Below are 19,386 nucleotides of genomic sequence, written 5' to 3' on the forward strand. Positions count from 1 at the left end.
TGCGTTTCTGAAACGGTGGGGTTTTATTAGTTGTAAGCTAGAATCATCAAAATGAACAGAAATAAGTGCTTGGTGTGTAATGTATATGAATTTTGAATGACTCAAATGTTAACTTCAATGGTGATAAATTCTGTTTGACACCCCCAGTAACTAGCTTATTGAAAACGATCTTGCTGGGGGAAAATACTATTTTATACATGTAAACCTCAGTTGTACAAGTACCAACCAGAATTGTTGACCATAGTTTGTGCTGAAAATATGGGGTGAGGCACCCAATGTTCAAACACAGATGTGGGACGACCTACAGAAAATCTGAAGAACTGTTTATTACCATTTTAAAATGCCAGAAGTGCTAGCATACACATCCGCTATTTAAATAACATCTCTAAATGTCGTTAGCGTCCTTAGTGAAAAGGACACCGGGACCTCTGTTCAGGATCAGGAATAACATCCACGCTGGGCCAACATGCCCCCTGGCCGGTACTGCTACGTTTTCCTATGACGTCAAAGTTCCGCTCTGAGCGCCACCTCGCCACCAATCAGGCTTCAGATGCCGACGGCTAACCGCCGTTCTTCCCGGAGATCTTACTGTGCAGACTCCAAGTAGCATTCAGAGACAACATTCGGAATAGAATCATAATGGAGTCGTTCCAGAAGCGCAAACCCTAAATGTTTGCAGCCGTTTTTTAGCGAGTCACTGACGCGACGTTAGGACCAGACGGTCTTCAAAGGTCGTCTGAAGAAATTCATGAATGCGTTAAGAGAGGTTTGCTATGGACCCATGTGTATCTTAAAATAAAGTGAACGGACTAACTAATCCCACACGAGTCTTTTGAAAGACGTGCTTATGCCGATTGTCTTTAGTGCGCACATCTATAGCACGTAGATGGGATGGGCTTTCCACGACGTTATTGCAAACAAGGAAGACCGCTCAACCAATAATAACCCGCCGGTTCTGGAACGAAAAGTATTTGTCCAATCAGCTCTTCCTTATTCTGTATTACTTAGCTTGTTCATTTAAGACCGCATGTGATTGGACAGTCCCCTAGCAGCTGTCGTCATTTCCCTTGTGGCGCCGTGTTCGTATCGACCAATGGCGAGCTCACTTACGGTACGTCCTATGGAAATGTGAGAAACACTCGACCAATCGGATATCTGAATTGTGACTACGGCTGTCAATGCAGCCAATTACGTCCCGGGAAACACAGCTCGCGGCTCAACAGCTTGTTGTCCGTGTATCGCTTTTGCAGCCCGAGCTAGAGAGGAAGCAACGGCGAATGTGAATGTAAGTAATAACCCTTTGTAGTGTAAACCTTAATAACAGTTTACTTTAAACGCTAAATTAATTCATAGAAGGCCTTCGGAGGAGCGAGTTTCTGTCAGTAGAGAGGCCGGATGCCTGTTACAGAACGGGGCTGACTGTGAAGTGAATGGCAGTGAAGCAATGTGAGGCTCCTGCGCCTTTGTGGACGAGCCGCTTATTAAATAAATAACTTCCCGGCAGTTTTCGTTCCGGCCGTTGTCATAGATTATCGGTTCTCCGGTATAAAACTTGGCGTGTATTCGGAAACCAAACAACGTGCCGTGTGCTCGCGTGTCGGGGCTGCCCTTCTTCGGATCCAGTTTAAAGCGCCGTGATGACAAACTGGCTAGTTGAATCGCCTGGTAGCCAGCTAGCTAAAATGTCGCTCAACGCAGTAGGACGGGGCGAAGCCCGCTCGGTTCTCCTGCTACTGGGACTTTGTTTGGTTCAGGCTCGGCTCTTTGGCAGGACTTTCCCACCGAGCAGCAGTTCGTCGGGCAGCTTTGATAGAGGCGGGCTTGGTAAAGATAGCCGAGCTAACTGACATGGCGAGCTGTGATGGCGACGTGACTCAGAGGCGCTGGGAGCGAAGCGGGAAGTGAAAAGGCTTCTCGATGGCCGCGCTGCAGTCGCCCTGCGCCCTCACGGAGCCGTCCACAGAGCCCGGCGGCCCACGCTGATCACCACTTCACTATCGGTCAAAGTAAACGTTTCTGGAGAAGTTTTGGGAACTGATCCGGGTAAAGTGGGGGCGGGGGCAATTTTGAGAAGGCGAAGAATGCCCGAGCTAACACAAGTGCGCGGCTAGTTGGTTAGCTTAAAATGTTCTTTCGGGACAGACCACTTCCCATGGCAGCGCCAGCTTTATTAATGTTGTCATTTTGTCTTCCAGTGACCTGAAATCTGTCGGGCTGGAATCCCTGGACTAGCCGGAGAGATGAAGGTGAGTGCTTGCCCTGCGCCATGAACTCTGTCAGTCTTAGCTCCGTGTTCCCATTCCAGTGAGAGATCCTGCTGGAACCAGCTCCTGGCCTGCACACCGGCGTTTATCCAGTGGAAACACCGACTCCAGTCCCTGGATCAGCCTTTCGTGCTCGGCGCCTGGGTTTTCATCGCTACATCATTCACATTTTCTCACCCACAACCAGTGGTGAAAGCCATGATTTTACATTTTCACCTTTACCTCAAGAGTCTCCCATTCAGTGTACAAATAAAACCCAAAACAAAAAAAGATGGCTAGAAATAAGTCTTATAGTTAGTAAAGGAAATGTTTCAGAGTAGTCTGATACAAAACAAAGAAAAAAGGCTTTTTCCAAGGTGAAATTGTGAAAGATTTAAATATAAATAATTGTTTAAGTGTAAGAATTGTTTAACTCTTGTCTTTGAGTCAAGTTTTACTAAACATGGGCATAAACTGATAGAAACCATACAGCCACCACATCTAATCAGGGTTTCTATAGTTTACACAACTCTTTAAGATGTCGTAAATAAAATTAAGATCATACAGGCAAGTGCACAACCTTAAAACAGAAGTTCATTCTCCAGCAAGGGGAAGAAGTGACTATGTACAAGGAGGATCTGCTCTGTGGATCTCATTTTAACAATTCATTTATCTACTTTGTAGTCTGATTTAGTCACACATGTATTGCGTCCCCACGCCCAACTGAGCTGGTTGCTTCTCCTGCATTATAAAACCACATCTTTACCTGGACACAGTCTGCTCACATAGGTTTCAAGAAACAGAAGAAAATGAGAGATCAATTGTTATAAGCAAACCTGACATCTTTGGAGTCAAATGAATCCCTTCTGAGCAGCACATTGGGTCAAAAGATGGAATTAAATCCTATACTGGACTGACTCGTCTAAAAGTGAGTTTATAAGTATGGTGACTAGGTTGCATTCATCTTCGTACACACATAGCTTCACTTACTCAGTTTGAGGTTAATTTTGTTATGGTTGTCTGATTAGAAGAGGAACTAGCATAGTCTGAAAAGGGTTTCAGTGGCCCACTATGAGACATCACTATTGAGAAAATAAACGTGATGCACAGAAAAGAAAGTAAAATCATCCTCCAAAAGTATTATAAATTAATGACCCACTGACTTCATAAACTTTGTGCTAAGTTTTAAACATAGTATTTACATCCACTCAGTTGTTTTGAGATGCCTCTGTGTCCTGGTTCAACCCTAGTCGTTCGTTTTCTGTTTAGTTGCACTTGATATGTTCCAAGTAATCTTTAGGGTTATCCCCATGGCAAAACTTTTTAAGATTGTGCAACCCTAATTTTCACTACCTATGTCATGTGGTTGGTCTTTGCAGGACGATCTCTTTGACAGAAAGCTGTCAGCGCAGGGGAGGGCTGAGCAGAGAGCAGCTGAAACACTTTCCAATAAATTGTACAATGCTCAAAGCAAATCGTTGAGTTTATGTCATAGAAAACGTAGTTTTGTCTGCACATGAACTGAAAATTAGTCAAAATGTTAAAAGCTGAGTTTACAGCAAGTCACTTTAAACTGGAGAGTAAGCATGCTATTGTTAGCTTAGGAGAAGGACAGCTTCAGCAGAAGTAAGACCTGAGGAAATCATGAGTGTCAGACTGGGAACTTGTATGGGAAATGCCTCAAATCGACTGATCCACTGATAACTCGAGTCAGTTAAGTGGGACTGAGGCAGCTGTCCTTTAGTGAGAAAGCTAATGAGAACTATAGCAACTGTGAATTCCTGCTGTTCTGAACAGCAGTCATTATTTACACACTCTCCAGTCTGATAAGACTGCTCTCCTTCAGAAACATGTCCTATTAAATCTGAGAGGAACATTAATGTAGAGCTGCTCTTCAGCAGGCTGACCTGGGAGCTCTGGCTTTTTCTCAAGAACAGTTTTCTACTTGGTAGTTTTTTAGCGTTCCGCATCGTATAACATGAGTTTTAGTTTCATGTCCAATAAATACACACGTCAGGTGTAGTACTTGAGGGCGACATATGCAGAGTGGGGATGGTTGACACCACCAAACACTGCATCTAGGCAGTCTTTTGCATTTGGTATATTGGCAGGTGACACCAGCTGATGTGGAAACTGGTTTAAAAACGTAATATGTCTAACTTTGCTAAGCTGTTTGCAGGATTAGAAAGAGCTTTTTGATGAAGTGTCTATTTTAATGTTGATATAGAAGGAACTGATGCAAAATGAGGGGAAGCTCTGTTTTCTAATAACAGGCATCTTATTTGAATGGATTTGCAGCAGGGCTGCACCATGTCCGAAAAACAATTGAAACACTATTGCTGAGAATTGCGATAGCATTAACTAATATGGTTGAGCCTTTAGATGAACTGTAGGCAGTTTAGAGAAATAAATTCAATTGGTTGTTGATGGATGGGGGCTAAAATCAGGAACATGTCTTTATATTATGTTTCATGTCAGCATGTCATGAATGTTGATAAACTTTTCTGTAAAATCCCTGATGCCATACCTGGTTTTAACTTAATTAGACCCAGAAACTGCTGCACTGCATGTCAGATACATTTGTGTGCATGGTTTGTGTGTTTCAGGCAGCAGACGAGCCTGCCTACCTGACAGTGGGGACAGATGTCAGTGCCAAGTACAGAGGCGCCTTCTGTGAAGCCCAAATCAAGACTGTTAAACGCATGGTCAAGGTCAAGGTAAGAGCTGGAGCTGTGGGAGCAAACTACCACCTGGCATCTTTCATAAAAGCCTATTCTGATCTTAGCAGCGATCACAGGATGTTATTGGAGACGCGAGCTGCGTGTGATCCAGCTGAGGACTCTGTACTTTCAACCGACCCTGCTTCCTGTGGCTCAGAACTTCAATCATCCGTTTCTTTTTCCTACATGTTGAAATACCCCCATCTTTTTTGAAAATCTAGCAAAAATCTTCCCTTTTCTGAATTATCTGTCATTTTTTATCCCCTAAAAGTGTTATTGAATGAACAACTTTCAACAATATCAAGCAATCTAATATTAATAAGTTTTGGCATAATACAGGTTTCAAAATTGCATATATCGGTAGTTTTAACTATGAATCAGTTTTCTTGTAAATGAGCAGTCCTAGCAATCAGGACATTATTGCCAGTGACTGTGTATAACTATTTACAAGGGCCTTACTCATTTTTGAAGTCTTGAAATGTATTTGTTAATTTTCCAAGTCTGGATATGCATGGAAAAATTAACAGAGTAACGAAGGTTTGTTTTCCTGACTTTCTATCTTATTCTGTTAATAAAAATATAAATACCAGAACTACTAGAAAAACCAAGAACCTTTTGCACCATTCTATATTTGGTAAAGACCTTTGTATTTGGTTTGGGACATCCTAACTTAATGTTTTGTCCAACTCAATCTTTTTTTTTTCTTTCTGCTAACCATTAAGACACTCATTCAAAGATGAAAGAGGACAGCTTGACTTGGCTGTGGATGAGGAGTGATGATGCTGAGAAGTGGTTTCGCTTTTTAAGCTGATGATATCATGTGATGTCCTATCTTCTCTTGGCTGTCTGACCAATCCACTGCCAGTTACAATGATGGAATGAAGCAAACAATATCCTCTTAGATTAGAATATTTTATTTGTCACCATGTGTTACTGAGGCAAAATTTCTCTTTAGCTACTGCGGTTCACATTACACATAATGAAGGGAAAAAAAACCTGACAAACATGCAATGAACAGGGGATACAATATTTATTTTTCTACTTCAGGAATGTCACATAAAGGCCGATAAGGTAGTACGGTGCTGATTGAGGTTTTGTTTACAGGAATATGCATTTAGATATTCAGAGTGTGCAGTAGCATTAAGGTGATTGTAACATATGGCGGGCTCTTGCACCTAAGGGACTATTGCAGAAACCTTTTGGATTAATAGATTATTCCAGTTTTCCAAACTTCTAAACCAAACCAGTTTGAATCTGACACTGACTCTAAAGCAGCAGGAAAATTAATTCTGTGCAAAATGCAGCGATAAACACATCTCCTGGGCTCTGGAGATGACATTTAGACTTAAAATGTGCTTGTTTTTGTTCTCATGTCTGCTGTTCATAACCTGAGAGAACTCCATCATCTGCAGGGACAAATTGAATCATCAAACAATCTTGGGTGTTCACTAAACGAAATAAATGGACAAACACATATATGAATAGTTCTTAGTCATTCAGTCTGTAACAATGGTAATGTTGAAGATCAAATTATTTCTCCAAAAAATTTAGTTTACAAATGAATAAAAGATATCCCAGACTGCCTGTTTCCTGAGCCATGCCAAAACCTTTGATCACTTTTTGCTTCCTGGCAAAGAGAGGAGAATGATGTTAACCTCCTTTCCTTTATTCATCTCTGTCTCCAGGTGACTCTGAAAGGTGAAAGCACTTCCCAGGTAGTGCAGGACGACCAGGTCAAAGGACCTCTGAGGGTAAGCCGGTTTAATGTCTTAGTTTAAAGCATCCCATGTTCAGACAGACAGGAAATGGATTATTTTCTGTCTCAACTAGGTTTTCACAATCACATTATCAAAGATCCAAAGCTACATACGTCACACCTTAAGGCTACAAGTTTTATATCACATCTATATTAATTATCTGATCGGGCAAAAGGGTTTTCATCAGCCTCGTAAAAGTACTACCACTTGAGCTTTTTCACATTTTGTAATGCCATAAATGCAGGTGGCAGCGTATTCCCGTGGAGTTTTTCACCGACCACAAAATTGCGATTGAGAAAAAATACATGGTTTTAACCATAAGAATCTGAATAGTGCGGTGCACATTTCAGTGTTTCCCCTAGAAAGTTTGTTGGGGGGTTACAAAGATTTTTCCTTCCACTTTGCTTTCCATTTATATCAAAGAATACAGCTTTATATGAGCAACCATCTTCTGTCTCCCTTAACCTCTCTCCTATTTATGCATCATTCTCTCTTATTAAATTCAGTTCAAAAACACTTTATTAATCCCAAAGGGAAATGAAATGCTGGTGTAATTCACATCATGCAGGGTTCTTCAACTAGTTGTTGTAGATGGTGACGGAAGGATCTCCTTTCTTACAGCTGATCTCTTTTATGTTTCTGTCTCTATCATGTATCTTTATACATGGTTATATTTTGAAGGCTACCTGCCTTCTTTCCTACTTCTTCATTGAATGAAAGTCTTTAAAATCTAGATCTGTGAAAGTTTAGAATATTTTTAGCGTAACTTTATTCAATTTAAATTTTTATTACATTTGGGATCTGTATCTGATCCATTCTGGGTCTCTCTAGCAACAAAAAGGTGTTTTCCAAGAATAAAGCAGCCATCTGTTTCAGTGATGGACTCAGGAAGGTGGATTATGTTTCCAACAGACTGAGTTTTGGTGATTTGCGACAATCAAAGCAAATGGTATTTTTGTATGACATCTGAAAATGACCATAGAGCCATTTACTTTTTGAGAACGTGCTCTATGAAGCTTTAATGTTTATAATAATCGACTTTTAACAGATGTCATTTTTATATTTGTATTAGGCAAATGTTCTCGGTATATTGAAGTAATGGAGGCAAACCATGAAAAAACCCAATATGTCCCTTTTCTGTTGAACACAACAGAAATCTGTTATCCCATTGGATCCCACGCTCCCAACAATATAAATTCTGTCTGGAAATACAACACACCGATAGAAGTCCCATTTAAAGTTTGACACAGATTATGCAGAGACATGTTAATCATGTAGAAGGATCTCTGGTCAAAACTGAACTCTTAACTACTTGTCAAATATTTATTGAGATGGAAACTTAACAAAGCATTCTCAACACATATTTGCCCTGGCAAAAACATGGTGTTTGGCAGCATTAGTCTGTGGAGATGTTCTTCATCACAGTATGGACAGGAAAGCTCCTCAGAGTTGAGGAGAAAGATTGAGTAAAATACAAGACAATCTTGTTACAGAAGACCTTCCAGTGAGAGAACAAACCTGAACATACTAGATGTGTAAAGCTGAAAAGACATGCTTCAAAAAAACGGTTCAGCCATAATTGCAGCAAAAGGTGAACTTACAAAGTATTAAATCAATGTTGTGAATAATACTTTGTCTGTTTTCTACTATATTATAGCCCCTTTTCCTCCCAATGTCAATCAACACTTTTTCGTCATTGCAATAATAATTTATAGATAACAAAATTTGATGGAGTATCATCCAACTGCACAGTAAAAGTATAGTGCTAGCTGAATTCTCGCATTATTTGTGCGTTCACAAACTCATAAGAATCCATCTTGTCCTGCTCCCGTCTCAACTGTTCAGGTCCAAACCAAAAACGGGTCAAGCCAGTGACATTGCAGTATTATTGTCTAAGTTGGAACATACAGCTGTGACAAAAGGCAAGAATTGCTGAGCCCACAGCCAAATCAACACATGGCAGCGCAGGAGGAGCAGCTTAGCTGCTGCTGTCACAGCTGTTTGGTCAGAATGCACAATTTCTTCTTTGAAACAAAAACAACTAGAAGGGCCTTGACCAGCGTAACTTTTTTTTTTTTTTTTTTTGTGGCACCTGCTGCTTCGGCTAAAACCGACCTTTGGTAGGCGGGCACTAGGTGTCGCCTTGCTCAGAGAGTTCTGCTTAATGTCCCTCCTGTCCCTGAACGGATTCGATGGGCGCACTCCCAGATTGATAATGTGCAGAAAGGACAATGCTACACATCAATCTGGCTGGCCAGGTTAGATTTAAATGCCTGGGATTTCTTTTACCTGGGTAAAAAGAATCCTGGGCAATGTTCTCACTGCTCCGAAGGGCTGCTGAAAATGTATTTAAATATGGCTAATGACATACAGGAAGGTTGTGAAGAAAACGTCACTACACATCCATGTGTTTGAAAAGCTTGTTGTTTGTGGAAAAGCTTGTCTCTGTCCAACTTGTGATGTTCTGGCTGTTAAACATTGTAGCTGTAGTTTCTTATCAACTTTACCATCTCAAACCTTTTATGTTGCATTAAACAGCAAATGTCACCAAACGTATTAGGGGCACTGAGAACATGGGGCTTAAATAATTAGCTAATACTTATTGCATGTCAGGCAAATTTTTGCAGTATGGATATTGAGATCCATGGTAATATGGTGCCAAAAAACATTTGCAATTGATTGTGCAACCCTACAAGGAGGCATTATTATTATTATTATTATTATTTTGATGTTATTTTATTACTGACAGAACAAGTACAAAACCCTGACTTGGCTGTGGATGAGGAGTGATGATGCTGAGAAGTGGTTTCGCTTTTTAAGCTGATATCATGTGATGTCCTATCTTCTCTTGGCTGTCTGACCAATCCACTGCCAGTTACAATGATGAAATGAAGCAAACAATATCCTCTTTGATTAGAATATTTTATTTGACACCATGTGTTACTGAGGCAAAATTTCTCTTTAGCTACTCCGGTTCACATTACACATAATGAAGGGGAAAAAAACTGACAAACATGCAATGAACAGGGGATACATTATTTATTTTTCTACTTCAGGAATGTCACATAAAGCCGATAAGGTAGTACAGTGCTGATTGAGGTTTGTTTACAGGAATATGCATTTAGATATTCAGAGTGTGCAGTAGCATTAAGGTGATTGTAACATATGGCGGGCTAGTAACAGTGGGGTGATTTTAAAGTGTTGGACTCCAGTCTCTCAGCAGGTGGTGGTAATAAGAAAAAGTATGAATATGGTATAAAGTAGACTTCTGTCACTTAGCAACTGAACTGAACAAAACTTTGAAGCTGTAAAATGGAGCCTGATCTGTTGCTCTGTTTTGTTGTTAAACGTCACCTGAATCATATTGTTTCATATAGTTTAATTTTGAGCTGATACGTTTACGTGGTAACATTTTTGATACTTGGCGGCTTCTGTAGTAGTTATTACAGCAAAGTTGTTTGTAATTCAGTTAGCTCACCACTAGATAGGGTGACAGTGTGAAAATCTTACACTGGAGCTTAAAAACTACCATAAAAGCGTATTCAGAAAGTTTAATATATGTAAGGAATGAAGCCCAACAAGGTGTCAATTATCGTGGAGAAAAATAACAATTTGGTGGGCGTGGCTTACTAAAAACTAAACTGTTCTCCTCACTTGGGGTTTGAATTTGTGCAGGATAAGGGGTGGTTCCTTTAAAATCCCAGATAACCGCTGAAAGTCCCTACAGTGGAAAGGGGCTCATTGTGCACAACTCTGGTCTTTGACATGAAGTCCCTGTAAAAAAAACTTTGGACCTTGTGGCTGTGATGTGACAAAATGTGGAAAGGTTAAAGTGCTATGAGTGCTTTTGTAATAGAAAGCACTTTAATGTTGAGAATGAAATGTATCATTGAAGTTCTAAACAGAGATCCCTGGGTTCTTTGAACTGGCTTCAAATCGAAATAATATTCCTGCTTTTTGATATGTTTTAATATAAACATATTCCACAACTTTTGGGGTTTTTAGCCAAGATAAGACTCACTATGTAAAGCTTTTTTTTCTACTGACATTCAAAAGACTCAGAAAAAGTGTTAATGGTAGTTTTTATGGTAGAACTACAGGGCGGTAAATGTAAGCTCTGCTGTGTGTGTTCTTCAGGTGGGCTCCACTGTGGAGGTGAGGACCAGTGAAGGTCTGTGCAGCGAGGCCATCATCAGTAAGCTGACAGATGCCAGCCTCTACACTGTAGGTGAGTGTTGACCAGACGTCTAAAGAACCTTCTAGCCCTCAGAAGACATCCGTCAACATGATGGCCGGAGGGTTAGATAAGCTTGTGAACAGTAGGCTGGCCAGATGATCTGTTAAATTTACAGCTGTTTAAATTGAGTTTACTTCAGACCTGTATGTCCTAACTGAATACAAATGGCTCCTGTAGGTATGAAGACATAAGCCCATGGAAAAGGGTTGTGTCGAGTCTTTCCACAGTCCTAAGAGTCCCAGTCTCAAACCACTGAGAAACGGTCTAAAGCTTGGTTTCTGCTTGACGTGTCCACAAGGCCAAACTACATCATTTCAGCAACCGCGTGGCCTCTGCGCTGTCCCAAATCTACCTCACAGCACACCCAAGACATTTTCTAACTGCATGGACAATCCCAGGCAGAAAAACGTGGCGGACGAGAAACAGCTTCTAATGGTGGGGGTTTGCCATTATAATTCGGCCCATAAAGATCACAACTATCAACAGATTGTGAACACTTCTTGGAAAGAAATTGCTGTCACTTATGGAAGTAGCAATGTGGTAGGGCTGCACAATATCAGAGAAAGTTGTGATGACGATATAGCTTGCAATAGAGAATTATAATGTTTCTCTTTCTGCTTTAGGATCATAGCAAAGATAGACCCCAGATAAAGGGTAGTCTATCAGCTACTGAAAAAACAAAAACATTCATCATTTCCATCTGAAACACAAGATTTTAATGAATAGCTTGTCTCTGTCCAACTTGTGATGTTCTGACTATTAAACAATGTAACTGTAGTTTCTTATCAACTTTACCATCTCAAACCTTTTATGTTGCATTAAACAGCAAATGTCACCAAACGTATTAGGGGCACTGAGAACATGGGGCTTAAATAATTAGCTAATACTTATTGCATGTCAGGCAAATTTTTGCAGTATGGATATTGAGATCCATGGTAATATGGTGACAAAAAAACATTTGCAATTGATTGTGCAACCCTACAAGGAGGCATTATTATTATTTTGATGTTATCTATTACTGACAGAACAAGTACAAAACCCTGACTTGGCTGTGGATGAGGAGTGATGATGCTGAGAAGTGGTTTCGCTTTTTAAGCTGATATCATGTGATGTCCTATCTTCTCTTGGCTGTCTGACCAATCCACTGCCAGTTACAATGATGAAATGAAGCAAACAATATCCTCTTAGATTAGAATATTTTATTTGTCACCATGTGTTACTGAGGCGAAATTTCTCTTTAGCTACTCCGGTTCACATTACACATTAATGAAGAAAAAAAAAAAAGACAAACGTTTTATATTTAAATTTTTGAGTTCATGAATGTCGCAAATAACAATAAGGTAGTACGGTGCTTATTGAACAATGATGATTAAGGGTTTGTTTACCGGAATGTGCATTTAGATATTCAGAGTGTACAGTAGCATTAAAGTAATTATAACGTATGATGGATTAGCAACAGTGGGATGATTTTTAAAGCAGACTGCAGTCTCCCATAAGGGGGCGATTGCCCTCACAGCTCTTGGGAAGAAGCTGTTTCTAAGTTTATTTGTTTTGGCTTTGAGGCTTCTAAAGCGTTACCTGACGGGAGAGGGGCCTGGGTGGGTGGGATCAATGAAGATGCGTCTGGTCTTTCTTTGGACTCATTCTGCATAAATTGAGTCTAGATCCTGCACACAGCATCCCACAATCCCCTGCGCTGTTCCCACCACCTGTGCTAAGTCCTTCCTCTCCTGGACTGTGCAGCTCTCATACACACAGTTATGCTGAGACATAAAACACTTTCTATGGTAGCTCTGTAGAAGTTCTTTAGCAGTTTAGTGGAAAGTTCAGACCTTTTCAGTTTCCTGAGGAAGAAGAGCTGTTGTTGGGCTTTCTTCACCAGGTGGGAGGTGTTCACTGTCCAGGAGAGGTCTGGGGAGATGTGAACAACCAGAAGCCAAATGCTGTCCACACGCTCCACCACCTCCCCCTGTATGCAGAGAGGAGCATGTTCAGTCCTCCTGGAGTCACTATGACCTCCTTGGTCTTACTGGTGTTCAGGATCAGGTTGTTCCTGTAACACTACTGTGTCAAATTGCTGACCTCATCCCCGTAGTGGGACTTATTGTTGGAGATGAGACCCACCACAGTGGTGTCATCTGCAAATTTCACCACTGTGTTTGTGGGGTAGACAGCAGAACAGTCCTGGATGAAGAGGACTGGGCTGAGAACACAGCCCTGCGGCATTCCAGTGTTGAGGATCAGTGGAGCAGATGTGTTTCTCTATCCTCACAGCCTGGGGTCTGTTGGTGAGGAAGTCACTGATCCAGGAGCACGGAGATGTTCTCCCTGCTCCTTACATAGGTGTTGAGCTGCTGCAAATGAGTCAGAGCTGAGTGCAGTGCTAACAAGACAGCGTCCTCTGTGGAGATTAGTATCATCAATCAACATCTAAAGCTGTAATTCTGGGGAAGGACTACTGGAACGGCAATTAACTGATAACTTTTAGCCTTAAATTCAGTGTGTTGCAAGAAAACAAATTGTGTTCCTATAAAACTGTCCTGTTGCCCCTTTAAATACGAAGCGGAATAGCAATAACTAAAAATGACCAGGGGCCTCATTTATAAATCTTGCATCCATCACTTTCCACACAAAGGCTGTGATGTATTAAATAAAACTTGACGTCAATGTGCGGTCGTCACGGCAACTCTGACCCAGGTGTACGCTTGTTTTTGGAGCTGGGGGAACTGGCAACACAGATGGTGAAGTGGCGAATTGCAGCCAAACTGCACGATGATTTCTCTCAGAAGTTCAATTTAACTCCAAATCAGATTGTAATCATAGATCGACTTCATCAAAGGCATTCTAAAACGCATTATTTGTGCTGCAGCTGCTTAGCCACAACTATAGATAAGAACATGTCATACACGTGCCCATAAGTTGCCCATAACCCAATTTAAATCTTAAAAGTCCGCACAGCATTTCATCAGATTTCTGCCATTACTTTCCTCTCGCCGATGATCATTGGGAGACGTTTTTGGCATATGCAAATTCCTACGCACTGTTTTGTAAATCAAACCCCTGGTCCTTTATTAGGTTAAAAAAATAATAAAATCTAACTTAAAGAGTACAAAAACACAACTGGCTCCACACATTTACTTATTAAAGACAGACAAACCGATTTGGAGAAGCTGTGTGTGTAAAAATGATGTACACTTCACGCTTCAGGAGCCTGTAGAAGCACCCTTCACAGCAATGGCACTCGGTAGTTGCTTTCAGTCTGATTTGGAGTGTGGTCTTACATTGTTGTGCAGGAATTCTCTCCTTTTCAGAGCTGTTTCAGTTCAATGAGGTTTGAAGACTTTTTTTCTGCACAGTTCTGTTATGGGCTTGATGTATCTGTCTGCTTGGACTTCTCAGACAAACACGTTCCTGTCTTCATAGTATTTATAGCTCATCTAAAACAACTGGCTTCCTCTCAAATAAGCACAGTTCTCACTGCGGCCTCGCAGGGGGTTATAACGGGCGGGTTTATACACCGTTTGTTCAAAGGTAGAGAAGAGGAAAATAAGCTGAGGAGACATGAAGATACTTGTCACCAAAATGTCATTGCAGTTTTTGCATCCTTGTTAGAGATGAAGGAGCCTTGACTGAGAAAACGGCAGATCTCTCTTCTCTGGAGTTCTTAAAACAAGTTTTTTTTTTTTTTTTTTTTTTTTTTTTTTTTTTTCTCCTAATCTGACCGTTGTTCATCTGCTGGGGGCTTGGTGCCACCCTCTGTCTCCCACCAGTATTGTCGCCGGTGACACACGTGCTACGTGGACAACATATCTGTGCTAACGTGCGCATCTGCAGGAGACACCTAGTTGACCCTGGTGGGTGGACAGTGGTCGTCGAGGACTAAGAGGATTGCTGTAGATCTGCGGCAGTTTTTAGGATCTTTGTCCAGTTTATGACCCAGCTTGGCTCACATTTGACTCTAGAATAGTTTGGTATGCAGACACATAAATGACTGACTCAGTGGCCTTGGCGTCTCATTTACAAAACATTGCTTAGAATCCATACAAAAAGTGTTTGTACGGCAAAAAAAGTAAAATGGCAAACAACAAAAAAAATCTGATTTATGAAGAAATGCTCTCACACCAGCACTCAATTCTCCTTTTATAGTTCCCAGGTGTACCTGAACGTCTCATGTTCTGCCTTCTACACGCCCAGATCCAACCATAAACAGTCGATGCAAAGCACCTCAGGAATGTTGATGTGGATTAAAAATTGGTCAGCTGATCGTTTTTGTTTTTTCATGGTTTAATGGCAACCGTGGAGAAAAGGCAAAGAAAGTGAAAAAATTTCACAGAAGCGTATTGAATGTGAAAATTTGTGGTAAAAGCACACATTTGTTCCACATTAAAAGAACTTGTTAAAAAGTGAAGTTGATTGAAGTTTAAAGTTGGAGGAAAGCCTCACGAAGCTGAGTCCATGTTGAAATTCTACAGATGCTGTGAGACCAGGAGGAATGAGAGGTTCCCAATCAGAAGAATGTGATGGTAGAAAACCCTGAAAATGGTGCTGATTTTTTTTTTTTGCTCAGAGCCAGAAGATGTGGGAGGCTATTGTTGGTTGATAGCAGATAGTTGATGAGAATCCAGAACAGCAAGCAGGGAAGCAGTTTACATCAAGAGAACAGAATTTTTCACAATAAAATGCCTGTTCCACAACACCACCTATAAATGTAAATGCTATGAATATAATACACAAAACAGCCCACAAAAAACCACAGCACCTAGATCCGAACATATGTTTCCTACTTCGTAAACGCCATATTCTAAGCTACAGAAAACATTAGTGTTGCTTTTCAAATTCCCCCAGAATACAAATTTCAAACAATGCACTAAATCCACACATTGCACAATATGACATGGACATAAAGTTCTTACCATCCACAGTCCCAACCGGTCATTCAGCGCATCGTCTTTTCAGGCCTTGGCAATAATTATGAACAGAATCCCAGTCTGAAGACTGCTGCCTTGATTTTGGAGGTCCGGCTGTTCAGGTTCATACTGCAGGGTTTCCCCCAGTGTAATGTAAACCTGGCGGGCCACTCACCCTCCCCCTTGCCAGGCTAAGCGTCGCTTGTTTATTTTAAACACCTCAATGTTTGAGAGTGACATAAAACATTCATTCCTCTGTTTATCTCAGTTTTTGATGATGGTGATGAGAAAACTCTTCGTCGAACTTCCCTGTGTCTGAAAGGAGAGAGACATTTTGCAGAGAGTGAGGTGAGTTTTCAAACGGCTCACTGTAACCTTCTAACAAAAGTCTGAATTATTATGTTTATTAAAACGTTATGAAATTCTCACACAGACTCTGGACCAGCTGCCATTGACGAACCCAGAGCATTTTGGCACCCCAGTCATCGGGAAGAAATCGAACCGAGGCGGAAGACGCTCATCCCAGGCCGTGTGAGTTTTTGGTTGTAGTTTGCTTTATCAGTAGGAACATGGATGCAAACAAGCAAGGTGTCAACAGCTGGAGTTAGGTTATGAATGAAGTACCTTGCGTCTTTGTAGCTGCTGTCCATCTATCCAAGTTTCTCTGGGAAAGTCACTGAAATCAGCTCGGAATTGCTTGTTTCATGTATTTTTGAGATGTTCAACTTTACAGAACCCCATAAAATGTTAGTCAGTGGCTCAATATAGAGGTTTCCTGCAGTTCTGTGAAAGTACTTGTTGGTATCAGAGTGAGTGAAAGCAAACTGTCTGGAGTAGCTGTAGCTGGGATGCAGGGGGACAGAATAACCTCTCTCACTGTGACTGGATACGGTAGAGGAGTGATGATGCTGAGAAATGGTTTCGCTTTATGTGCTGATGACATCAAGTGATGTCACAACTTCTCTTGGCTGTCTGACCAATCCGCTGCCAGTTACAGTGATGAACCTGTTTATTATGGCCGTCCTGAGAACCAGCTCCAGATAGCTGAATGCTAGATGGATTTTTATCTTTTTCGTGGCTGGAATCTAGATATTCAGAGGCACTTAGTTTAGCTCAGTTTTTTGTAACACCAATTCTGAGCCAAAGTCTTCTCACAGCAGTGTACCAAAAAAAGAGGTCATATTAAAATCCAGCCGAAAACTGTCTAATTAAACGCAACTACTGCAGTCAGGTTCATTCAGTTTAGTTTTTTATTTATTTTATTTCCAAAAGAAACTGAGCTTTTTAGTCCTAAGGTGTCCATCTGTCCTCAAGGACCTGTTTCCTGCAGGTTTTAGATGCATCCAACCTAGCTTATTGAAATGGTTTCACTACTTGGTCAGAATATAATCTACCTCCTCAGAGGTCTGCTAATCAAGCAGTGGTTTGATTCAGGTGAGCTGGATCAGAACCGCCTAAAGTGCTGGATACTGAACGTTGACCAACACTGATGTACAACTCAAGATTAAAATGTTGTGAAAATGTTCAATGTTTCAAACGTTTCACGTTTCACAACATTCTCTTCATTAGTCGGTTCAACGTTGATCCCGTAAGAGTCCCGACCTCTCAGTAAGAGAAGTGCCACGAGACGATGCGTTAGATGGATGTTTAAAAAAGCTAGACTTTTTATTTTAAAGTGATGTCACAAATATAATTTCTCTGGCCATTTTATTTTCAACAAACAGCAAATACAGTACTTCTACCATAATAATTAAAACCAGAAAACATTTTATCACAGCTATGTATTTTTTTCAGTTGAAGGAAAACGAGGAGGAGAGCAAAGAACTGCATACATAGATTCTGCCTTCGAGACAGTTTCTTGATGTTTTGGCAGCTCGTCAACATTTTTCTAATCCTTCTGTCAGATCACCCACCTCTTCAAAGTGTTACAGTCGCGTCTTCCAGGGGTACAAGGACTTTTCATAAGAGATAAAGTGAAGCTGCTGAGAGAACCAGCTGTTCTAATTTTATTGCTACGTATCAGTGCTTTTATTTGTGCTGCTGGAACTCTGTTTCCCTCTCCCCTGGACATGTTGGGGATTTGGGATCTGTGCAGTTGATCTAAATCTGTTGTAGTTACACATGGCTTTGAAACCATAACTGCTTTGAAACTGTTTGAAGACAGTGAAATCAGGCCAGTAAAGCATTAACATGTTGGACACAGTGGGCGACTGTGGCTTGGTGGGAAGAATGGTCATCCCTGGGCAAGGCACTTAACCCCAGGTTGCCTAGCGATCTACGCGTGGCTCTAATGTAAAGCGCTTTGATTGGATGGTAGGACTAGAAGACGTGTATAAATTCAGCCCATATATCATTTAAAATGGGAAGAGGATGTTGGAACTGGGGCTTTCCGGGCAGGAGGAAAAGACGGAGACACTTCAGACGCAGTTCCACTGGCCCACCTGACTCGGTTCCTCCCCGCTCAGATTATTTTCGCCAACTTTAGTGATTCCATCGGCCTGGAAGAGGGACACGCCTTCTCGGCGTTGCTTTAGCCCCCGTCCCCTGTTGACACTTTAAAGAAATCTGTGAGAAATGGTAAATGATAAAAATACATCATTATGAATGAAAGAAAAAATATTATATTAAGGCTTTTATCTCGGCCATGGGGGGAGCGAGTAGAACACGTTAAAGATTTTAACCACAGTAATGTTTATCAGTTTGATTGGGTGCTTACTACCAGGCTGTGGGCTGCCTGTCAGTGGAGGGAGGGTGAGGAGGGAGGGTGAGACTTGATCGTGTTTGAGCTCCTTTCAGCGGCCACCTCTGTGAAAGCACCTCGCTGCTCCCCCGGCTGCTTTATACAGAAAGAGGGGCCGGCAGCAGGGAAAGGCAGACAGCTGCTGCCTTGTACCGCATGAGGAGGATGGATGGACACTTCAGAGACAATAAAAGCTTTCAGTGTGAAATGAGAGAAAGCCTCCATAAATCCATAGATCTGATACAGCTTGTCTGGGTAAAGATAGCTGGAATATCCCTTTTTCTTTCTTTTTCCTTCAGATGTGGTTCATGGATTGAAAATAATAAAATTATATCTTGGTTTGACCCACTCTGTAGTGATCCCTAATATTAATGTGTTACTCTTCAGTTTTCTGGACTTCCTCTGAGAAAACCTTCTCAATTCTCCTCGCCCCGCGGCCAATCACTGAAAAGGGGTGTTCACTCATGGTTTGACCCTGGTCTTCAGCAGAGCCGGAGGAACGCAGGCTGGCCCTGAAAAAACTGCTGCTGAAATACTGGAAAGTGAGCGGAGCGGTGCGCGGCCAATAAGAGCCGGTGGAACTGGGCCTTTCCTTAGTTTCCACAGCATGGGAGCCTTACAGCTGTAGAAATCTTTGATCACTCTGATGGTTTCTCTTGTGTCTGGTTGAAAGGACCTTAAACATATCGCAGCCGTGTTGAAACTAACGCTTTGGATCAGTGGTAAGCTCTGATACCAGGAACTGACTTGCAGACGAGCCTTGATCTTTTGTTCATCACCTT

At 41.4% G+C, this 19,386-nt stretch overlaps 1 protein-coding gene and 4 non-coding genes across 6 annotated transcripts in view; all 5 read left to right on the forward strand.

The window, feature by feature from the left end:
* The first annotated feature begins 1,150 nt into the window (after positions 1 to 1,150).
* The window catches only part of arid4a (AT rich interactive domain 4A (RBP1-like)), a 33,454-nt gene continuing 15,218 nt past the window's right edge, over positions 1,151 to 19,386 (forward strand). The window contains exons 1-7 of one of the 2 annotated variants that reach the window (XM_021307149.2): positions 1,151 to 1,285; positions 2,196 to 2,246; positions 4,850 to 4,960; positions 6,649 to 6,714; positions 10,858 to 10,948; positions 16,133 to 16,212; positions 16,298 to 16,395. In XM_021307149.2, the coding sequence (XP_021162824.2) occupies positions 2,241 to 2,246; positions 4,850 to 4,960; positions 6,649 to 6,714; positions 10,858 to 10,948; positions 16,133 to 16,212; positions 16,298 to 16,395 (452 nt within the window). In that variant the 5' untranslated portion in view covers positions 1,151 to 1,285; positions 2,196 to 2,240. The remainder of the gene's footprint in view (positions 1,286 to 2,195; positions 2,247 to 4,849; positions 4,961 to 6,648; positions 6,715 to 10,857; positions 10,949 to 16,132; positions 16,213 to 16,297; positions 16,396 to 19,386) is intronic. The other variant, XM_021307150.2, reaches the window with a different exon arrangement.
* On the forward strand, positions 5,732 to 5,817 carry LOC118567089. The gene has a single exon (XR_004933469.1). It is a non-coding gene; the product is annotated as a small nucleolar RNA SNORD53/SNORD92 (small nucleolar RNA).
* On the forward strand, positions 9,502 to 9,584 carry LOC118567093. The gene has a single exon (XR_004933473.1). It is a non-coding gene; the product is annotated as a small nucleolar RNA SNORD53/SNORD92 (small nucleolar RNA).
* Positions 12,015 to 12,097, forward strand: LOC118567087. The gene has a single exon (XR_004933467.1). It is a non-coding gene; the product is annotated as a small nucleolar RNA SNORD53/SNORD92 (small nucleolar RNA).
* On the forward strand, positions 16,759 to 16,844 carry LOC118567088. Its single transcript, XR_004933468.1, has one exon. It is a non-coding gene; the product is annotated as a small nucleolar RNA SNORD53/SNORD92 (small nucleolar RNA).

This window comes from Fundulus heteroclitus, chromosome 19 (genome assembly GCF_011125445.2).
Source record: "Fundulus heteroclitus isolate FHET01 chromosome 19, MU-UCD_Fhet_4.1, whole genome shotgun sequence".
Classification (NCBI taxonomy): Eukaryota; Metazoa; Chordata; class Actinopteri; order Cyprinodontiformes; family Fundulidae; genus Fundulus; species Fundulus heteroclitus.